This window comes from Phyllobates terribilis, unplaced genomic scaffold (genome assembly GCF_046119375.1).
Source record: "Phyllobates terribilis strain yellow unplaced genomic scaffold, ASM4611937v1 Scaffold_3__8_contigs__length_932513732, whole genome shotgun sequence".
NCBI classification, from domain to species: Eukaryota; Metazoa; Chordata; class Amphibia; order Anura; family Dendrobatidae; genus Phyllobates; species Phyllobates terribilis.
In genome coordinates, this window is record NW_027362763.1 from 853,241,451 (window position 1) to 853,265,041 (window position 23,591).

At 46.1% G+C, this 23,591-nt stretch overlaps 1 protein-coding gene across 1 annotated transcript in view; it reads right to left on the minus strand.

The window, feature by feature from the left end:
- The window catches only part of HEATR1 (HEAT repeat containing 1), an 83,518-nt gene that overhangs the window by 43,331 nt on the left and 16,596 nt on the right, over positions 1–23,591 (minus strand). Inside the window, exons 7-19 of the mRNA XM_073672541.1 lie at positions 22,897–23,108; positions 22,325–22,458; positions 22,091–22,193; positions 20,880–20,990; positions 19,407–19,524; positions 19,198–19,305; positions 18,366–18,461; positions 7,871–7,959; positions 6,769–6,980; positions 6,470–6,591; positions 5,340–5,525; positions 5,024–5,207; positions 436–584 (exon numbers count right to left, since the gene is read on the minus strand). Coding sequence (XP_073528642.1) covers positions 436–584; positions 5,024–5,207; positions 5,340–5,525; positions 6,470–6,591; positions 6,769–6,980; positions 7,871–7,959; positions 18,366–18,461; positions 19,198–19,305; positions 19,407–19,524; positions 20,880–20,990; positions 22,091–22,193; positions 22,325–22,458; positions 22,897–23,108 — 1,824 coding nt within the window. The remainder of the gene's footprint in view (positions 1–435; positions 585–5,023; positions 5,208–5,339; positions 5,526–6,469; positions 6,592–6,768; positions 6,981–7,870; positions 7,960–18,365; positions 18,462–19,197; positions 19,306–19,406; positions 19,525–20,879; positions 20,991–22,090; positions 22,194–22,324; positions 22,459–22,896; positions 23,109–23,591) is intronic.

Below are 23,591 nucleotides of genomic sequence, written 5' to 3' on the forward strand. Positions count from 1 at the left end.
GCACAAGGAGACAGACCAACAAGGTCTAAAGACTGTCAGGAGTCGACAATAAAACCCATCTGCTAAAATCGGTGAGTTGTTTCAAGAAACACAAGAAAATCTGCATAAAGAATTGGTGCAAAGAGTGAATAAACACAAGTCTAGTGATACTGACTATAACCAATGTGTGACTGTAGTACTATGACAAGAAGTGAAGAGCCAACATGCGGGCTGGGCACACTACTAGGCTTCCATGCATTGCTGACAACATGTCTGAACACCGCAGAAGACTAGACATTGTTTAAAGACACAATTAATCCGAACGCATCCCATTTCCAGTTAGTGAAGTGGAGAATCTATTCATGTCACCCTTCAAATTACAAATATGTAAAAAAGGAAAAGCAACTGATATTTGGACAAAAAACGCTATACAGAGGAGAATAACCATAGACCTACTAAGAAGAAGATGCTCAGGAGAGCACGGAAGTTGTCGACATGCTGGCCTTCACTGGCGCCCACGACAATCACATCAAACAGGCCGATGAGAAGCTGCAGATAGTTCTTGTTCAGGTCATCCATGGTTTCAGGATTCCACCAAGTTTCCCCTAGGAAAAAAATAAATATATTGTACATAAACTATATAAATCACAGGTATGTCAGCATAATCTAATCCACAGCTTCTTATTACACAAGGGCCCTGAATACATGAGTTTGTCAGTTTTCTGTTGTCAAGCAAAACGAAATGCTGCAAATTTTTGTGCAGCTTTGAAGTTGTGCAAAAATGTTGGGCAGAGCTGGGGCAGGACAGGGTTTGACGAAGCCCTCTGTCAAATTCATCATAGTTTGCAACACAGAAATGTCAAACTGCGCCAGAAATGTCCGCGAGCCCCTGACATAACACAACTGGCGACAGTGCAAGTCAGTTTTAAAGAGAACCTGTCAGTATGATTTTGTAAAGTACAGTAAAGACATGGCTGTAGTGGGCTATAATACTAATTACATTCATATCTTTGGTGATTAAATCCACTTTGTTGTTCTTCTGTAATCAACGTTTGAAGTTTTCTACTAATTAGGTCTTCTCCTCCGGTCATTGATTTACAGGTCACTGCTGAGATTTCATACAGAGGAGGAGGGTCATTGAAATATCGGAGGCAGGTGGAGGGGAATCACAGACAGGGAGGAGAAGACCCCGTGTACAGTCCGGCCTCTGTGCACCGAAATCAAGCAGCAGAAACATTCAAATAGTGATTAAAGAACAAAGCGGATTTCTTCACCAAAAGTTATCAATGTATTCTGTATTACAGCGCCATTACAGCCATGTCTTTACATTAAAAAATTGTGCTGACCGGCTTAATTAATTAAGAAGTGTGGGCCTTTTAATGAATTTGGCCCATCTAACTCCAGGGCACCTTTACTTAAAGCGAATCGGTCATGTCCCCAAATGCTATTACCGTGCTGCCGTTCAATGAGCGGTGACTAGCAACGCCATCACGCCTTGATGACTGAAATCCGGTGGCTCCTAGCTGGATGGAGAGGTCTGCACATGTGCACTGCCTCTATTAGAACATGTAGCCTAAGCCTTTGGGCATTCTCTGACTTTTAAGCACTGTTATATAGCAAAGAATAAATGCTTACAATTATTAGATAGTACATGTAGAATCTAAATGGGGCATTCCCATCTCAAAGTAGGTACTGGTTCCACAACTATATCAAAAACTGTACCCCGTCGCCTGCTACATTGAGTGGACACGTGCTCGGGATGTCTCCTACAGATGAAGAATTCTGACCACCTGATTTACAGCATAGCTGCAGGTTCCATTGGTGGGACCTCCATCTACTATACAATTATGGCACACACTATGGATAGGCAATAAATAGATGACATAGGAAAACCATTCTAAATAACTTTTGGCAAGTAATATTGGCATAGTACTTTGCCTGGCAGTAGGCTATATTCGTGCATATTGCAATATCAGCTTTGCCTACAGAATCCACATTTCTCAGGCGCTTCATTGGGGACCACAGGAAATCATAAGGTGTACACTGTTGCCTCCAAGAGGCAGACATCAAGAATTACAACCTAAGCAAAATAGCCAATTCCTCCTCAGCAGGATACACCAGTCTACTGGCAGTAAACTATTCAATTTAGCTTAGTGTCACCCTGGAGGCAGATATGGGTCTGAAGTCTCCAGACAGGTTTCAGCCAATGGTGGTTTTTATTTTTCAACTAATCTTCTCTTGTCTCCTCTAGATAGGGAAAAAGAGTGGGATGGGCCCCTCTGTAGCATCGACCCAATAAAAGATTGATGTGCTCAATCAGCCAGTGGTCAGGCCATATCCTCTCTCATCTGGATGGCAGGACCTTTTCTTCTACTAACACAGTCAGCATTCAGGTACCCCCAGAGCAAAGTCAGATCAAAGACCTGGACCACTGGAACAAGCCTATTCAGGCAAGGAGAGTAGATCTTCTCCTTGCATCCCACTGCGTTGTGCTAGCCTGCTTGTTTTTTTCTCTCAGGGGTCAATTCAAGTCATTTTTTTCTGGCTTCTTCTGCGGTCTTCTATCCTTTGAAAGGACCCTTTCTTGGCTACTCCGCTCATTTCCACTCATTCCGCGGTCCTCGTAGTGCCACTGCTGGGGCCAGTAAGTTTAGTCCCTGGCTCCAGTTGCGACCTAGCTGGGTCCAAGCAGACTACACCCCCTTTCCCTCAGCCAAGCTGGCCCTCACGCAGGCTTTTCTTTCCCTTGTGCCATTTTCTCACTCTGCATGCATTACCTGCCACACCAGCAGATTCGATGTGCTCCCCAGTGGGCATCATGATCCCCCGTCCTCAGGGCCATCCTTTCCAGTGCTCCTCCACACACTTCAGGCTAGGAACCTAGGACTAGTAGGCTGTCTGCCCATGGGAACAGACACCGGAGCTTCCAGCAAGGCTCTCCTCCTCCTGGCATCATTAACCCATTCCCTTTATTTCTCTCATTTTCCTCTGTTACCTCCACTAGGTCTGGCACCTCAAAACTGTGCACACCAGCCTGCCCAACCCCATCTTGTTGCCCATTTTGCCTAAGCATTTTAAAAGTGTAAATTCCCATCAGGCCAACCCGTTGCGACTTGTGCTGCTGGCACCATGTAGTCTCCAGAGCCACCCATGGCCTGAGACGAGAAAGTCTACTTGAGGGACTTGCCCTATACATTAATATATGTTCCTATCTCTGGGTCGTCCCCTGGTTTCCTGTGTCCATCAATGAAGCGCCTGAGAAAATTGGATTTTTGGACTTGCTGTAAAATCCCTTTCTTGAAAGCACCCACAATTCTTTCTCTGTGGTCCAGTTGGGCATGTGTGTTCATATTTTTCTCTGCTTCTACTGCTTTCCTCAGTAACTGAATAGCTTAAATGGGGTTTTCCCATTAACAAAAGTTCATTTTAATCAATAGATCTTGGAATAATAATTTCCACAATTGGATGTGTTTAAATAAAATGTTCCTGTGCTGAGATAATCTTATAAATGTGCCCCTGCTGTGTACTGTGTAATGGCTGTGTCTGACCGTGCAGGAACATGGTCTGATCATATCACAGCTCCTGGGCAGGGGAGGACGCAAAAGAGTATACAGACAAGACAACACAGGATTATAGCTGATTCTTTCTTTGAAGTAAAACATTGTTTAAAAACAGGAAGGGAAATGTTTTATCTCACAGAAAGAATCAGCTGTGATCCCCTGCTGTCCTGTCTGTATACTCTTTTGCTTCCTCCCCTGCCCAGGAGCTGTGGTATGATCAGACCATGTTCCTGCACAGTCAGACACAGCCATTACACAGTACACAGCAGGGGCACATTTATAAGATTATCTCAGCACAGGAACATTTTATTTAAAATTGTGGAAATTATTATGCCAAGATTATTGATGAAAATGAACTTTTGTTCGTGGGAAATCCCCTTTAATGCTAGTAGGCGGCTATAGCCTGCTGAGGCCGAGCCGACTTTTTTTTCTTTAGGCTGTAATTCTTAGTGTGAGGCTATGTGCCCACAATGCAGAAATGCTCCGGATTTTTCCTGAGCGTTTCTGCATCTCCCTGGCAGAAAAAACGCATGCGGATTGTACATGTGGATTGTACATGCGTTTTTTCTGCCAGGGACAAGCGTTTGTCAAGCGTTTTTAGCATGCGATTTCACATGCTTTAGTCAAGCGCTTTTAGCATCACTTGGAAAAATGCTTGAAAGTTGGTCACACAATATAAATCCATGCAACTGGCATGGATTTATATTGTGTGACCAACATAATGTTAAAAAAAAAAAAGAATTGGAACATTAAAAAATAACCTTATACTCACCTTCTGATGGCCCCTGATGACGTCATGGAAGGTCCTTTTACATTGCCGATACCCGCCACAGAGCCAGCAGCGATGCCGGGAGCAGAGCGGGGGCCATCAGGTGAGTATAAGGTTATTTTTTTATTTTAATTCTTTTTTTACTTACAGGTACTATGGTACCCGGGTCTGGAGGAGAGTCTCCTCTTCCCCAGACCCGGGTACAATCCGCGCATTAATCGCACAAGATAAGCATGACTACATGTAGTCATGCGGCTCTTATGCGATCCAATGCAAGTTAATGGCGTCAATTTTGCAGCGAAATCACACTAGAATTGGTCTTGCTGCGGGTTTTAACGCAATGTGAATTTGCAGCGGTATTTCCGCATGATGTGCACAGCACATGCGGATTTGCATTGCAGTAAATGGCAGACCTATTACAAGCGATTTTAATGCGTTTTCATGGCGAAAATACGCCGCAAAAACGCATTAAAATCGCTTTGTGTGCACATAGCCTCAGCCTAAACCACTTGGTTGTGTTCCCCCAATGAAGGCTACGAGATTGAGATTTTAGGGCAAGTCCAAAAATCCTCTTTTAATTCCCTCTCAGAAAAATTTTTCTATAAGCCAAAGTGGACTAAGAATTCTTAAGAACAGTTGTACCAACTATAAAATAATTATATACTAATAAGCACTACAACAGTAGTAGATTAAAATGAAGGACTTTTTTTATCACCATTAGGGAAAGATTTTGGACATTTTAGTTTCTTCAGGAAGTTCTTCAATGTAAAAAGCAGCAATACAGCCTCCTCCATGCCGGCGTTGTCCCCAGCCTTCAGCTTCTCGATATAATCCGTCAGCACAATTCTATGAAGCTGATCACCACTAGATTTATCCAGCTGCCACTTATCCTCCATGTCCTGTAGCAAAATATTGATAACACCAGTAAAGACCATATAATACATATGTCATGCACCCGCCACACAACACAGGTTATTTTCCAAGCTTCATTCACAATGATGAGACATCGGCACTGGAGATGGATCACTCGCCTGCACTAGAGCCAGCACGCTCCTCAGCTTCTTATCAAGCAGCTGAAAAATCCTCATTGAGAGCCGCAGCTCAGGGTCCTGGGCGCTAGAGCACGCCATCACCAGGGCATGGCTAAGCACATGGAAAGTCATCTTCTGTCTTACCAGGACCATGTCCTTGTCAGCCAAATGCAGCAATTCTTCAACCTATAAAAAGCCGAAAAGAAAAAGTGCTAAAGTACAATAAGCAACATTAGAACCATGCAAAAAAGTTATGATGTTACAAAAAGAGTTTCACTCTCCTAGCAGGTCTAATAGTCACTGGGCAGAACATTTGTACAAAAGGACCCAAAGTAATTGTAAGGGAGGGAATATTGGACAATTTACCAAGACTGATGTTTTATAACCCAGTACAAAGTATTTATTAAAGGGGTAATTCACCTCCGCTCACTTCTGTATCACAAAGTGCACGAGCGATCGATATCGCGCACCTGTCCGATTATTGTGGGTGGGCGATGTCGGCTACTCATGCACGCCAGCAGAGATTTGGCAATGTGATGTCCCTACCAAGTTAGTCTCCTGAGAAAAACTGGGTTATTACTTTGAAAATTTGGTGCAACTTTCAGCTCTCCTTGTGGCACAAACTAATATCTTATAATAAATCTTTTGAGTCATAGTAGGTAAAATTCAGAAAGACTGAATTTTTGTACTTAAAATTTCTTTCCCATTGTACACATGGGGGAAAGAGGTGGTGTTCGGAATGACAGGACAAGACTATGGGTATATGTCATGCAAATTAGCAGCTAGACACTGGGTGAAAAAAGTTTTGGCTCAACCTGATGGACTATACCCTCATCACACGCTATGTAGCTCAGTCTCTTACTAGTGTCTAGAGGAAGCAGACACAACCTGTATCATGTCTGCCGTAATGAATTATTCTTTTTTTTATTTTTTATGTGGCATGGACATTCTTCACCATTCCAGGGAGGACGCACCGTGTGCTCCACAGTATCGCACCTCCTTGCTGTCGCCACTATTTCACCACTCTCCCATAAAATCTTTGGAAGATGGGGTGCTTGTAACCCCAGAATCGTGTTTTTCTCAGGAACCAGCACAAACATAGAAACAGCGGAGTAAAATTTGCTACGCACCATCTTTAAAATTGCAGAAGTGTCCATGGCAGCCATATTGTCAGACAAGAGCTGAGAGAAGTTGCAGTTCACGACCACTGCACAATTTCCAGGCTGAGCCTTTTCGAAACTCCCATTAAGTGCTGGGGGTGAGAGATAAACAGGGCGTTAATTTGAGGTTCGGTTCAATGTACAGGACTAATCACTTAATGAAGACCCAATATCTCACCTTCAAATGTACAAAATCGACTACAAGGACTAAATTGTTCCATATTATGTAATGTACAGGCTGTAACAAATGAAAAACATTAGAGCAATACCTTCTGGCCAACCTTGTAGTAATGGGTGCAGGCGACAAACACCACTCCGCCCCAGGTACACCGCCATGGTACTCTCCGCAGAGTTGACCTGGCTGTTTGTGAAGACCATGTGTGGGATCACAGCCATTATAACCCTGTCACACAGCTCGGGGTGATCCGTGATTGAAAGGTCTTGGACTATAAGTTTTGTAGCTTCTTCAATAGCTTTGTTCCTGTAAGAGAAAACGGAATGGAGCCATAACAGAAGTGGGATAAGAAATGCAAACCACCAAAAAAAGCTGCACTAGTCTCCACTGGCGGTGTGAACGCGTCAGCAAATGTAATACCCTTCCTATGATAAACTGGCATTAATTTAGGAGTAGCTACATGCCTTAACCGTATGAAAATGCCGTCCAGCTCCGACTAAGTGGGGGCACTGGGGTGGGATGGGGGCATGATGGGTCGTGGTGACCCCCATTCAAATTCATGACAAGCAGTGGTGTTCCTTTTGCCATAACTCTTACTCCAGTCCTGACTGGAATAAGAATAGTAGTGAGGCGCAGAGGGGCACACGTCACTTCGTGTCTAGACTGATTCATTAAAAGTGGTGTACCTCTTAATGATTCAGTCCACTCCTGCCCCTCCTCGTCAGGCCTAAGCCCCTTTAGTGTCAAGTTATATCATTGGTACTAAAAGCCAAATCGATTTGCAGTACCCAGTCCACTCACCACATCCGTGATCTTTGGCAGTCAGACCAGCCCTGAAAACAGCCTGTAACCTTTGGCATTTTTGAATTAGGAGCGACGTCACATGAGCATTATGCTGCAGCTGCAATGATAATGGAGCACCAGCCCAACTAATCAACGGAGGAGCTGGGGATGCCATCCGGTGACCGGCAGTTCTCAGGGCTCCTGTCTGACGGAAACAGGTTACTGACATGGCCACTGGACCAGGTCCTGCAAATCCATTCACACCAACTCTGGTTGGTACAATTCATTGTCCATTTGTACCAGACGAGGACAGAAATACAAACAATACATCTTATAGACTACAAACTGAATGAGAATAGTATTCTAAGGTAGATAAAGTGATGGAAGCCATGAAAAAAAAAAAGACAGCTTACCAGCCACCAGCCTCCGCTAGATCTGCACGGTCATATAGGGTGAGCAGTACCGAGACCACTTCTTCTTTAGTGAAGTGGCTGAGGTAGAGCTGGAAAGAACAGAATTGTTAGATTGGCTCTTATGTACTCATCAACCAGCAAGCTGAGGCCAAACGTATATATATATATATATATATATATAACTACAATTGTACTAAATTCATTAAATGGCAAGCTCCATTTCCACATTAGAACAGTCTGGGTCCCAACTTGTGGGACCCCAACAATTGACAAACAGCAGACAATGTTTGTACCCATTCAATGTCCACTGCTCAAAAAAATAAAGGGAACACTCAAATAACACATCCTAGATCTGAATGAATGAAATATTCTCACTGAATACTTTGTTCTGTACAGAGTTGAATGTGCTGACAACAAAATCACACAAAAATCATCAATGGAAATCAAATTTATTAACCAATGGAGGCCTGGATTTGGAGTCACCCCCAAAATTAAAGTGGAAAAACACACAAAGGCTGAACCAACTTTGATGTTAAAACAAGTCAAAATGAGTCTCAGTATTGTGTGTGGCCTCCACATGCCTGTATGACCTCCCTACAACGCCTGGGCATGCTCCTGATGAGGTTGCGGATGGTCTCCTGTGGGATCTCCTCCCAGACCTGGACTAAAGCATCCGCCAACTCCTGGACAGTCTGTGGTGCAACGTGACGTTGGTGGATGGAGCGAGATATGATGTCCCAGATGTGCTCAATCGGATTCAGGTCTGGGGAACAGGCGGGCCAGTCCATAGCTTCAATGCCTTCATCTTGCAGGAACTGCTGACACACTCCAGCCACATGAGGTCTGGCATTGTCCTGCATTAGGAGGAACCCAGGGCCAACGGCACCAGCATATGGTCTCACAAGGGGTCTGAGGATCTCATCTCGGTACCTAATGGCAGTCAGGCTACCTCTGGCGAGCACATGGAGGGCTGTGCGGCCCTCCAAAGAAATGCCACCCCACACCATTACTGACCCACTGCCAAACCGGTCATGCTGAAGCATGTTGCAGGCAGCAGATCGCTCTCCACGGCGTCTCCAGACTCTTTCACGTCTGTTACATGTGCTCAGTGTGAACCTGCTTTCATCTGGGAAGAGCACAGGGCGCCAGTGGCGATTTTGCCAATCCTGGTGTTCTGTGGCAAATGCCAAGCGTCCTGAACGGTGTTGGGCTGTGAGCACAACCCCCATCTGTGGACGTCAGGCAGAAAAAAAGCATGTGGATTGTACATGCGGATTGTACATGTGTTTTTCATGCCAGGGACATGCGGATGTGAAGCGTTCTTCACATGCATTTCTGCATGCGGGTTGACAAGCGCTTTCCAAGCGATTTTAGTATCACTTGGAAAGTGCTTGACAACTTGGTCACACCATATAAATCCATGCAACCGGCATGGATTTTATATAGTGTGACCAAGTTAGTTTAAAAAGAAAAAAAAAAAAAGAATAAAAATGGTAAAAAAAAAAAAAAAACATTATACTTAACTTCTGATGGCCCCCGATCTCCTTATCCGATGCGTTCCGGTCGTGTAAAATAACCTGCCATGACATGACCCGTCACATGACTAAATGACGTCACGGCAGGTCCTTTTAGACCATCGCGAGCTGCCGGGAAGCCAGGACGCATCGCTATGGAGACCGCGGGCCATCAGAAGGTAAGTATAGTGTATATTTTTTATTTTATTCTTTTTTTACAGGTACTATGGTACCAGTGTCTGGAAGAGAGTCTCCTCTTCTCCAGACCCGGTTACCATCCACGCATTGAATCACTTAACCCCTTCGCAACCCTGGGATTTTCCGTTTTTGTATTTTCGTTTTTTCCTACCCTTGTTCCCAGAGCCATAGCGTTTTTATTTTTTGGTCAATATGGCCGTGTGAGGGCTTATTTTTTGCGGGACGAGTTGTACTTTTCAACGCCATTACCAGTTTTACCATAACGTGTACGGGAAAACGGGAAAAAAATTCCAAGTGCGGTGAAATTGCAAAAAAAGGAGATTTTTGTGTACTCACCGTAAAATCTCTTTCTCTTAGCCTCTAATTGGGGGACACAGGACCATGGGTGTTACGCTGCTGTCCACTAGGAGGCAACACTATGCTTAATCTGAAAAAGATTAACCGTGGCTCCTCCTCTGCAGTATACACCCCTGGACGGCGTCAGCCTTCTTCAGTTTTGTGCAAAAGCAGTAGGAGGAACGTAACATGGATAACATAACCATGCCTATAAGAAGGCAACTATGTAAGAGCTCAAGAAAAAAAAACAATATGAGAACTCAACGTAACAACAGCCCGTAACGGGCAACAGGGTGGGCGCTGTGTCCCCCAATTAGAGGCTAAGAGAAAGAGATTTTACGGTGAGTACACAAAAATCTCCTTTACTCTGTCGCCTCATTGAGGGACACAGGACCATGGGACGTCCCAAAGCAGTCCCTGGGTGGGAAGCAATGGACGAATATGGTGTAGACAGGCCCCTATAATTGGAGCACTGCTGCCTGCAGGATACGTCTGACCAGGCTCGCATCTGCTGAGGACTGGGTATGAACCCTGTAGTGTTTGGTAAACGTGTGTAGACTAGTCCAAGTGGCTACCTTACACACTTGTTGCGCCGAGGCCTGGTGCCGAATGGCCCAGGAGGCCCCTACCGCACGTGTAGAGTGTGCCGTAATACCCGCTGGAAGAGCAGAATTTTTGAGGCGGTAGGCCTCTTGTATGGTGGATTTGATCCACCTGGCAAGGGTAGCTTTGGAAGCTGGTAGACCCTTGCGGCCGCCTTCCAGAAGAAGGAAAAGAGAATCAGACTTCCGGAAGGGCGCAGTCCTAGACACATGGATACGTAATGCCCTGACAAGGTCAAGCGTATGCAGAGCCTTTTCCACTCTATGAACCGGGGACGGACAGAGGGATGGCAGTGAAATTTCCTCATTGAGGTGGAAGTTGGACATAACCTTCGGAAGGATGGAACCGTACAGAGAACTACCTTGTCCTGGTAAAAAGCCAGGAAGGGTTGTCGGCAGGACAGAGCTGTGAGTTCAGACACCCTGCGTAGAGAGGTGATTGCCACTAGGAAAACCACTTTCTGGGATAGAAGGCGGAATGAGACTTCCCTAAGGGGTACAAAAGGTGTTTCCTGCAATGCTGTCAGCACCAGGTTGAGATCCCACGTTTCTAGTGGTCGTCTGTAGGGGGGAACAAATCGGGAAACCCCCTGAAGAAATGTCTTTACTTGCGGCTTGTTAGCAATGCGGGTCTGAAAAAGCACTGAGAGAGCTGACACCTGGCTCTTAAGAGAGCCCAGAGACAGTTTGGCCTCCAGACCCGATTGGAGAAACCCAAGTACACTGGGGAGAGAATAAAGGAATGGGGTCTGGTCACGAGAATCGCACCAGGTAAAGAAAGCTTTCCAGGTACGGTAATAAATCTTTGCAGAGTTTGGCTTTCGTGCTCTGATCATGGTTGCGATGACGTAAGGCGAGAACCCTGACTGGGTTAAAACCCAGGTCTCAATGGCCATGCTGTCAAATTGAGGGCCCCTGAGTTCTGGTGGTAGAACGGGCCTTGCGACGAAAGATCTGGGCGGTCAGGGAGATGCCTGGGGACGTCTGCTATAAGCTGCACAATGTCGGCGTACCACGTTCGTCTGCGTCTGGGCCAGTCTGGTGCGATGAGGATGGCTGGAACTCCCTCTTGCTTGATCTTCCTCACCACTCTGGATATCAGGAGAAGAGGTGGAAAGATGTACAGGAGCTGGAACTGAGTCCAATCTTGAAACAGGGCGTCCAGTCCCATCGACCACGGGTCGTGTATTCTGGCCATGAAGTTGGTACAGGAGCTGGAACTGAGTCCAATCTTGAAACAGGGCGTCCGGTCCCATCGACCACGGGTCGTGTATTCTGGCCATGAAGTTGGAGACATTGGCATTAAAATGGGATGCCATTAGGTCCACGTCCGGAGTCCCCCCAGCGATGGCAGATCTGGTGAAAAACTTCGGGATGGAGAGACCACTCTCCCGACTCCATTCCTTGCCGGCTGAGGAAGTCTGCTTCCCAGTTGTGCACACTCGGAATGTGGACCGCAGAGAGAACCGAACCTGTGTCTTCCGCCCAGTGGAGAATGTGTGCCACTTCTCGCATCGCCTGGGCACTGCGGGTTCGCCCTTGGTGATTTACATATGCCACAGCCGTGGCATTGTCCGACTGTACTCTGATGTGAGAGGCTGCCAGTAAGTGATGGAAGGCTCTCAAAGCTAGGAGAATGGCACGAATTTCCAAAATGTTGATGGGCATGGTCGCTTCTGTTGGGGACCACTTGCCCTGTGCACTGTGGTGTAGGTGTACCGCACCCCAACCCATCAGGCTCGCGTCGGTGGTCAGAACTTTCCATTGACCCGTGAGAAAGGATTTCCCCTTTGTTAGGTTGGCTTGAGCCACCAGTGCAGGGACCTCCTGGTTGACGACGTCAACCGAAACTCCCTGTCGAGAGAAAAAGTATTCCTGGCCCATGACTTGAGGATGGCTAGCTGGAGAGGCCTGAGGTGAAGCTGAGCAAATGGGACCGCTTCTATTGCCGCCACCAACCTGCCAAGGACTCTCATGGCAAACCGGAGAGACTAAGGGGGTTTGCGAAGTAGGGTGCGGACTCCTATACGGAGAGCCAGTGTTTTGTCCTTGGGGAGGAGTACTAGACCCTTGAGGGTGTTGAATAACATTCCCAAGAAAGTCAGAGACTGACTCGGGGTTGGTGATGACTTTTTTAAGTTGATTAACCAGCCCAGGTGACTCAGAATGTCGATTGTGATTGAGACGCTGATTTCGCAGTCCTTGAAGGTGGGAGCCTGGATGAGGAGATAGTCCAGATATGGAATGACTATTATGTCTCTGGAGTGCAGGACGTCCATGGTGACTGCCATGACTTTGGTAAACACTCTGGGAGCCGTGGTGAGTCCGAACGGGAGAGTCACGAACTGGTAGTGTTCCTGGTCGATTGCGAACCTGAGAAATCTCTGATGAGCGGGCGCAATTGGTATATGTAGGTATGCCTCTTGAATGTCTACGGAGGCGAGAAATTCTCCCTTCTCCATGGACGCAATGATGGACCGAAGGGACTCCATGCGAAAATGACGAACCCGTACATATTTGTTGAGCAGTTTTAGGTCCAATATGGGCCGTACGAATAAACTACGAATAAATTTGAGTAGAGCCCTTGGAAGCGCTCAGCCGTGGGGACCGATACTATGACTCCTGCTTGAAGAAGCGAGGAGACCGCGTGGTGGAAGGCAAGAGCCTTGGCTGGCGGTTTTGGGGGAACAGACAGAAAGAATCTGTTTGGCGGGTTGGAATTGAACTCTATCTTGTATCCTGAAGACACTAGTTCTTTGACCCACCTGTCCTCTGTAATAGGCAGCCAGACTTGGTGAAAGAGAGAAAGACGTCCGCCTACAGGTGGGGTGTCTTCCGGAGTTCGTGAGTCATGATGAGGAGGAAGTGCGAGACTTTCCTCCCTTAAATTTTGACTGGCCTGCCCTTGATTGCCAGGTCTTGTCCGACTTTTGCGTCAACCTCGAATTGTCCCTGCGTAGAGCACGGTTGTTATTCTGTGCTGGTCGCGAGACGGACCAGCCGGAAGAGTTACGAAAGGATCGGAATCGTGCTTGATTGCGCTTTTTGTAAGTGTGTTTGGGCTTCAGTTGGGGGAGAGAGGTACTTTTACCCCCGGTGGCGATGGATATCATTGTGTCCAACTGTTCACCGAAAAGCCGACCACTGAGGTACGGGAGGTGTGTGAGGGACTTTTTTGAAGCTGCATCTGCTTTCCATTCCCGCAGCCAGAGGATACGCCGAATCGTGACGGCGTTTGATGCTATACCCGCTGCACCCCTTGCAGAATCCAGATCTGCATGGAGCATGTAATCTGCCACAACTGCTATTTGGGCCGCTTGGTCCGACAGTTCAGGGGTAGATGCTTGTAGGCCAGTTTGTAAATTTTGGGCCCAGGCCAAGATTGCATTGGCAGCCCAAACTGAGGCGAACGCGGGAGCCAGGGAGGCCCCTGAGGCCTCGAAAATTGAACGAGCCATGTGTTCCACCTGCCGGTCTGCTGTGTCCCTGAGGGTTGAGCTATCTGGCAGTGAAAGGAGTGTCTGTGCTGCTAGTCTGGAGACTGGGAGATCGACTTCAGGTGGATCTGTCCACTGTTTGGTGACCTCCTGTGGAAAGGGGTACCGCGCCTCCAGATATTTGCGATTAGTAAACTTTTTCTCAGGTTGTGAGAACTGCTTTTTAAGGATCGCATTAAACTCTGGGTGGTCAAAGAAGACCTTAGGCGGTTTCAGAACTCCTTCAAAGGAAATCTTATGTCCTGGTGTCTCCAGGGGTGGGTCGGAGATGTCCAGCACCCGATGGATGGATGAGATTAGATCATCAACTAGCACTGTATTGCCAGGGGGAATAGGGATTAGGGACCCTTCGGTTTCCTTGTCTGAGTCGGAATCACAGATGTCTTCCGAATCCTGTTTATCACTAAGGCGTCTCCTGCTGGGAGAACCGAAGCGGAGGCCTTCTCTGGTCAGGGATGGCTGTGGGGATCCACATTGTCTGTCCCTGTCAGGGGACGGTCTAGATGAGCTGGGAGTACGGTGTGGTATGGGATGACGCAGATGAACGTGACCTGTGGGTCCGCTTGCATCCTGATCTAGAAGTGGATGAGCCCGTGCCATCATGTCCCCGAGTAGAACTCTCCCTTTGCTGAGTAGTGTTCATAGCCGAGGTATGAGTCTGCAGAGCCTGAAGCAATGTGGATGTGAGGTTATCTATAGACTGCGTCATAGATTGTGACATCTGAGTGACCCATTCCGGTGTGGTATTAGGCACCGAAGTATTGGCAAGTGCTTCATGGGGCTCTGGCACAGCAGTCTGCATGCAGTCCTGGCAATGTGGATACGTGCTGCCACTAGGAAGAGTATTACTGCAGGCTGTACAGAATGCATAATAGCAATCCTGCCTGGTTCTCTTGGACCTTGAGCCCGGCATAGTATACAGGGGTGGCTATGCAGAGGGGGCCAGCAATGCAGAGAAGCTTATAGAATTCACAGCCGAGTGAAAGACTCCAGCTGTGATCTTACCCCACCAGTGTGCCTCTTAAGTCCAGCGCCGTAGATCCACGATCCTGTGCCCCCCAGAGACTGGCTGCCGACCGGTAACTGAAGGGTTAACGATCCTTCAGCAGATAATGGCCGCCGGAGTGCGGAGAAGAAGGTGGGCGGAGAGCTGAAGGGCGGCAGTATGCTGGAAAGCGCGCCCTTTCAGTTAGTCTCCGCCCCTTCTATGACACTGTATATTGTCATATTGGTCATCCGGGAAGGGTGCCGGGGGGGCGGAGAATGGGCGGTGGCTTCGGCTAGGCCGGAGCCGCGGTGTAAATTTATGGCCTATGCCCAAAAGGGCTCCAGGCCGGCGCGGTGGTCCGGGTGGGGTGCCGGATCTGAACCGGACCCCCTCCCCCCCCCCCCCCGGATTTAACGGCAGGGAAGGCGGTGGGGGTATCAGCGTAAGGGGGGTCCCTTAAAGGGTCCCCCTGAGGCACCATAGCGCAGAGAGACAGAGCTGGGAAGGCCTGTGTCTCTGTATGCCTTGTCTGCCTGCACTGTCCCCCGGCCCCAGCAGGAGTCTGCAGCAGATTCCTGGAAGTTGGTGCAGAGTGCCAGCTACTAGGAGCTGCAGATTGCTGCCTGCACAGGCCCTACCTGAGGTGTCTCAACCTAATACCCCCAGAAGGGGATTAGGGAGGGTGCTGCTGTCACCATCATGGGGCTGTAATCCTCGCCTCGACATCAACCCAGAGACCAAAAGGAATTGGGGAAGGAGGGGGGCCTCGACTTCGGACCAACACCCGAGGGGTTGGGGAAGGAGCGATATGGTAAGGAGACGTCTCGACCTCAACTGTGCACCCCTAAAAGGGGGCAGAGGAAGGAGCCATGCCAGGAGTCTCGCCGGAGACCCACTTATCTTCATCCGTAATTCCGTCGGAAAAAGATCGGAAAAAAATATAGCAAAAATCTTTAGGTGTGCCTCCTTGCGACACTAAGCAAAAACTGAAGATGGCTGACACCGTCCAGGGGTGTATACTGCAGAGGAGGAGCCAATGTTAATCTTTTTCAGATTAAGCATAGTGTCGCCTTCTAGTGGACAGCAGCATAACACCCATGGTCCTGTGTCCCCCAATGAGGCGACAGAGTAAAGTGCAATACCACAGAGGTTGTTTTTTTTACCACGTTCACTGAATGCTAAAACTGACCAGCCATTATTATTCTCCAGGTCATTATGAGTTCGTAGATATCAAACATGTATAGGTTCTTTTTTAAGTGGTGAAAAAAACTTCCAAAGTTTGGTTAAAAAAAAAAAATGCCATTTTCAAATACCCGTAGCGTCTCGTTTTCGGGATCTGGGTCGGGTGAGGGCTTATTTTTTGCACACCGAGCTGAAGTTTTTATTGATACCATTTTAGGGTAGATCCGATGTTTTGATCGCCCGTTATTGCATTTTATTGCAATGTTGCGGCGACCAAAAAACGTAATTCTGGCGTTTAGAATTTTTTTCTCTTTACGCCGTTTACCGATCGGATTAATTCTTTTTTTATATTGATAGATCGGGCGATTCTGAACACGGCATTACCAAATATGTGTATGTGGGGTTTTTTTTTAATTATTTTATTTTGAATGGGGTGAAAGGGGGGTGATTTAAACTTATATTTTTTTAATATTTTTAAAAACATTTTTTTTTTCACTTTTTGCTTGCTTCTGTAGTCTCCATAGGAGACTAGAAGCAGCACTTGTCTGATTGCCTCTGCTACATACAGATGATCAGCAGATCATCTGTATGTAGCAGAAATGGTCCTGTGCTATGAGCGCCGACCACTAGGTGGCGCTCATAGCAACCAGCTCATGACCACCACTGGAGTCTGCTGCAGACCCAGGGTTGTCATGCCCACCCATCAGTGACCCGCGATCACGTGACGGGGTCACCGATGGGCGGGGTAAGTGACGCGCTTCCAGCGCGGTGCTGTTAAATGCCGCTGTCAGAGATCGACAGCGGCATTTAACATGTTAACAGCCGCGGGTAGATCACGATTCCACCCGCGGCTGTTGCGGGCAATTCAGCTGTAATTGCCGCTGCGGAAACGCTTAAAAAAACGCATAGTGGGCAAACAGCCTAACCGTTTGTGCAGACACATGCACATTTGAGGCCTGCTGGAGGTCTTTTTGCAGGGCTCTGGCAGTGCTCCTCCTGTTGCTCCTTGCACAAAGGAAGAGGTAGCGGTCCTGCTGCTGGGTTGTTGCCCTCCTACGGCCCCCTCCACGTCTCCTGGCCAGTCTCCTGGTAGCGCCTCCAGCCTCTGGACACTACGCTGACAGACACAGCATACCTTCTTGCCACAGCTCGCATTGATGTGCCATCCTGGATGAGCTGCACTACCTGAGCAACTTCTGTGGGTTGTAGAGTCCGTCTCATGCTACCACGAGTGTGAAAGCGCAACCAACATTCAAAAGTGACCAAAGCATCAGCCAGAAAGCATTGGTACTGAGATGTGGTCTGTGGTCCCCACCTGTAGAACCACCCTTTATTGAGTATGTCTTGATAATTGGCAATAATTTCCATCTATTGTCTATTCCATTTGCACAACAGTATGTGAATTTTTTTGTCAATCAGTGTTGCTTCCTAAGTGGACAGCTTGATTTCACAGAAGTTTAATTTACTTGGAGTTATATTCTGTTTAAGTGTTCCTTTTATTTTTTTGAGCAGTGTATCTTTAGTGCAAAGGTGAAGCACAATTTAAAGGCCATGTACACAATAGCAAATATTTGTATTGTTACGTTGCCTCCTAAATGCAGAATTAAGCAACTTCATAAATCTTCAGTGAAAGTTTTCTACCATTTAACGGCTGCAGTGTCTGTTAAGTTCTTTAGCTCAGTAATTTGCAAAACTGTTACAAATCTATCAGGTCTCCTGGTTCTGACGGCTCTCTCGTATTTCCCCCTCTCGATCTTAGTGTTAGAGAAAACAATGGGTAGGGGTTGTATCATCTCCACAGTGTGGACAGGTGAGAGCGCAAATACTGTCTCATAAAACCAGGCTGGATAAAAGGAGAAAGCACTTGAAGAGGAAATCAGTGCAGGACAGAAGCTGTGCAGATACATGAGCCAATTAACACAGCAGCAACGTGGACATATAGACCTCATCTAGCCTATATTACTGGAAAAGACAATCCCACAGGAGTAAAATCTAAAACTTGTAGCAGGCAGTAAACTGCATTTCAGGGGTCTGAGAATAAATGAAGGAATGAAGATTGCAGACTGAAACTTTACTACTGGCAATCACTAATAAACACAATTAGAATAAAGATAGTTCTGGCTATTACCACTTGCTATAGAAATACCAGTTGTAATATAATAAATATAAATGACCAACCTTAAATGACTGCAGGGCAGCCAAAAGCACTTCTATGTTGTCATCCATGAGCCGAGCTAAAATAGCTTCTTTAATAAAGGATTCATCAAAGCCAGCCTAGTAGAGAAAAGAATATAGTTAGATGGTGTAAATAAGGACAGAGCTGTAACCAGATAGCTATCAGATCTAGAATATATATACCTGGTTCTGATTCCAGGTTCGAGCATCAAGAATCAGAAGACAGGTTCCCCATGAAGGGGATATCCAGCTCTCATCTCTAGAAAAGGCCATGAGCATTAGATCAGCTGGGATCCGACTACAAGCATGCATGTCAGTCAGATGATTAAAGGGGCTGCAGGGATCTGCTGAGCTCCAAATTGCCTTCCCTGTGTATTAGACACAGCGCCGCACCGTGCATTGCATTGCTAGAGCTTTGCCTCTCTCCAGTGATTCAGCGTGAGCAGTAATCTCAGTCACCGCAGCTACAAAAATATGGAGTTGTGTCTGGTAAGAAATAAAGAAAATGCAGCCCCCTTCTAAGAGCTCGTTGGTGAGGAGCTGAGAGTCAGGCCTCCACCGATCTATTATTGATGGCCTATCGTGAGGGCAAGCTGTCAGGTTCCTTCAGTACACATGGCTGGGTTCAGTCTTGGCAAGGTGTCTTTTAGGATGACAAAGACTAATAAAAAGCTGCCAGTAGCACTCCACGCCATATTTATGCCACCAATACACGCTCGGTTCTTTGCTGCCCTGACAGCTCCAATGTGAGAGGCTCCTTTCAGAAATAATTTTCTGACTGATTTTACAATCTGACAAATGACCCCAAACCAGAAGACTAAAACCAACAACTCACCTTGGACTGGTCAATGATGTCCTTCAGATGCAGTAGAGCGAGGTGTCTCACCGCGGCTTGTGGGTGATTCAAGCTAAGCAGGAGCGACGTATCACAGTCTGCCAATAACTGGAAGAGATCAGCCATTACTAGGTGTGCTCACATCCAGACCTTCTCATAATCCTATGGCATTAGGGCTGGTGCCAGCAGTGATTAATGGATGCCCATACCTCATGCTTTCCTCCGCTGGTGGAGAGAGCAATGAACTGGTGGAATAAGTCTTCTTTCTCTTTACCTTTCACCTCCTTCAGTTGTCTTTCCAAAACAAAATCCAACGCCTCAGGATATCTAGACACCCACAATAAGGTTGTGTTACATATGTGATAAATTCCACCAAGTGCTCAGATTCATACAGATATTATGATTTTATTGTGACACTGTTGGAAGCCAACATAGGCAATATCTCAAATACACTCCGCAACAATTGCCGACCAATGATGTCCCACATGTGGTCAGTGGGAATCAAGTCCAGAGACCATGCGTCCTGGCAACGTTGTGCAAAAAAAAGTCTCTTGGGACACTTTGGAGAAATGGCCCTATCACTGGCTCCATCACCAAATCAATGTAACCCAGAGCTGTTAGTGTACCTGCAATCAAGCCTAGTCAGGATACCATACATTAAGCCACCCCACTCCATAATCACCAAAGAAAACCGGTGTGATGATCCTTTGTGAAGGTCTCTCCATCAACACCAGGCCGCATGTTGCTCGTGCAACTGTGAGCTGCCTGTGTGGCCTATACGTGTACCATGGCCTGCAGTATCTCCGGATTTGTCTGCATGGAGCACATCTGGGACATCACTGGTCAGCAATTACAAAAGGTGCTGCGAGCAGAGGATCTTGATGATTTAGACACCCAAGTGCATTTAGCAAGGCAGAACATTCTAAGTGCGCGGGGGGCTGAGGTCTCCTACTAGTTCTGTATTGTGATTTCAGCTTTAACAGGTAAATATGCCATAAATCTCTGCCAAAATAACTTTGAAATGGAACATTCCCACGTGCAAAACATCAGTGTCATTTTATAGTAATAGCATTGTTCGTGTGATTTTAAGAAATCTCATGCACAAGCTATGAAAAATATCCACAGTATAGAATGACCACATCAATTTATTCTACGCGAGTTACTTTGCATGTCACCATTTCCAATGTAAAGGGTGAAACGTGAGGCTCACCAGAACTTTTCATAGCAATATACACAGGGTTGATACAGCTGTGGTCACCGCTGTGGCAGTTTAACGACATTAACTTATAATGTGTCGGTTTTCCATAATTTTTGTGGAAAAAATGCATGGAGCCCTATATTCTACAGCAAATATGATGGTTCCTGACAATGTCTGCTCCGAAGAACCGCACGCAGCACTTCTACAGCTACAATATGTGTATGCATGCTCGTGCTGCAACAACGTGCATTTATGCTCATCCCAGGTCTACGACAGATTTATTTAATCTCCTGGAAGCTGAAAATTTGATTAAACAGAGCAAAAATCTTGAAAACCAGATTAATTGATACAGAAAAAAAAAAGATGCAATAGCTAAAGGCTACAAGTAATCACAAAAAACAGTAAGAAAAAGACTAAAGGAAAGAAAAAAAAAAAAGGTTACAGTAAAGATTTCTGGACTCTACTAAATTTGCTTTCTACATACTTGTTTTCCAGCAGCCTGACGAGCGGGAGAAAACATTGGCTCAGTTCAGACATTTTGTCATCGTCTCCTTGATGTTCTCTCCCATAACTGAGGAATTCCTCCAGGAAAGTGCTTCAAAATAAGTAAAAAAATTTCTATTACATCCAAAGGGTTGTAATAATTCACAAACTTTATCACAGGCATAATGTGTAAAATAACGGAGAAAATGGGGAGGGGGCTGGGGAACAGAGGGTTGTATTAGCAAGCATGCAATATCTCATTACTTAAAATGCTTGCGGATGATACAATATCAGGGTATCTTATTAAACACTAAAATCTTAGCTTTCAAGCTCAACAATTCGGGTGCAATCCTTGGGGCGCAGCAATTGTTCATTGGGAATCAGCATTAAAAGAGGTTGTCCACTACTTTTTCATGGATAGGTCATCAACGTCTGATCGGCCAGGGTCTGACACCTCCGCCGATCAGCCGTTATTGGTGGCGTCGACAGCTGCAGCCGCCTGGAAAGACTCGCTTGCTGAGCTGCTCCATCTTTTGTAGTGGCCACGGCAGGGTATTACACATCCACTCCGCAAGTGAGTTTTTGTGGCCAGCGGCCACCGCAGCCGACACCGATAACAGCTGATCTGCGGGGGTTCGCAACCCTGACTGATCAGACATTGATGATTTATAGGTCATCAATGAAAAAGTAGTGGACAACCTCTTTAAAAGTTTTGCATTCTGCAAGGAGCCCGTGAGTGATCAGACACAGCATCCCAGCCTGGTATAGTTATCTCCTCCTGTGCAGCTGCCTAGTGACCACAGGGAGGACGCAGGAGCCTTTCTTCACATTATCACCCCTTTTACCAACAGCAGTGGATATGTGCCCTGTGTAACATTTCGTTCTTTTTTTTTCTACTAAATGAGTAAGATGATCAGTTACACATCTATTGGCAGCATACGTGATGAGGTCTGCATGTATGATTTCTGCAATCAACTATATATTTTTGCAGGGTGCTGTGAGTCTCAGGCTCCGGTTGGGTCAATAGTTTAGCAACAGTTGTTAATTTTTATTCACTTTGTACATTTTACAGGACAATCACATGTAGACCCCCAATATAAAATAATGAATGGCATTTTCACAATGTGCCAAGTTGGAAATGTGGGTATAATGTTTTTTTTTTAATTATTATATACTTCGGGTTTACTTTTGTTGAATAAGTCGCCTTCTTACCAAGCTAATAGCTTATCCAAGTTTTTCTGCAGGGGTATGTTTTGAAGGATTGCTTCCAGATTATGCTTATACAATTCTGGGTTTGGATCATCTGCACTGTGTTCTGAGATGGGGAAAAAAAAAATCAATGAAAAATTAATAAGACTAAGTGTAAAACATGAACAAAAACAAAGACTGGGAAAAACGTGAAATGTAGTCATTACAGGCTGCAAGGATATACACAACAGACGCTACCTGTAGATGAGGGAACCATGGCGCGGACTAGATTTGGGAGCAGGTATTCTAATAATGAGCTTGTGTCGTAGGAGCTTGCGATTTTCTGAAGCACACTGACCAAGTCAGGGACCTTACAGAGATGTAAGAAGGGCCTGGAGAAAGATAATAAAATATTAGTCAAGTCTGATATGGATGATTCCTACTAATCTTATAGAGTGGCCGAATATTTCATATCATTTACGACATGTCAGATTTCCAGGTCCTGGTGCTGAGACCTCTCAGAAAATAGTTGATCACAGGTGTAAGGGCACAGAGCCTGGCCGAGGCTCCCCCCACCCTGTCTCAGTGACCACTGGGAGTCTCAGCACCTGGACCCCCACCGAGAACGTCTAACATATAAGATATATCAAACAACTATCAAAGGACAGTTGTACAATGCTATGCAAAATGAACTAATGTAACATTTCACAGTCATACTAGATGACTCTTGGGCTGAATAAGGCCTTATTACTTTGTGCAGCCGATGATCATGATGATAAAGTACATTACACAGCCCAGAGAGCACACGCCCTGGATTTAGAGGGACTCACTTGTTCCCCACATCTTTTGACTGCTGATTCTGTAGAAGAATGATTATAGATCCCAGTCCTTCCCGGAGCAGAGATGGCGTCTTGAGCAGGTTGCGGCTGAGCTGTGACACCAGGGCTTTCACCAGTGTTGGCTCCATGACGGTTTTTACAGCGAGTTGGCAGACGATCATGTAGGTAGCAGCTTTGTAATCCACTAGAGAAGACTTCAACCCCTATAGTAGAGAGTAACAAAGAAATTAGAAAGGAAATATTACACTTCGTGCCATAGACGTATGACTATGCTCTTTTTAATTTTTAGCCATATTTCAGCCATAATAAGCACTGGCGAATATGGGCCCAAATTCTGGCACCCACGAGGTCAAAATGGAGCTGTCCTGGTGATGCAGCCATAATACGGGTGACAAAACATGGAGAGACAGTCTTAAAGGGACTCTCAGTGCAGAATGACTGTGCAAACCAAGTACAGGTGTCCGATGCCTCGTTGGGGGCTAATCTTTTAACTCCTTCAATCCCAGGCACTTTTCCATTTTCGTCTTTTTCTTCCCTTTTTCCAGAATTTTTTTTTTATTTTTCCGTCAATATACCCGTATGAGTTATTGTTTTTTTGCGGGATGAGATGTATTTTTGAATGATGCAAATTCATTCTGCCACACAGTGTACTTGAAAATGGGAAAAAAAATTCCAACTGTGTTGAA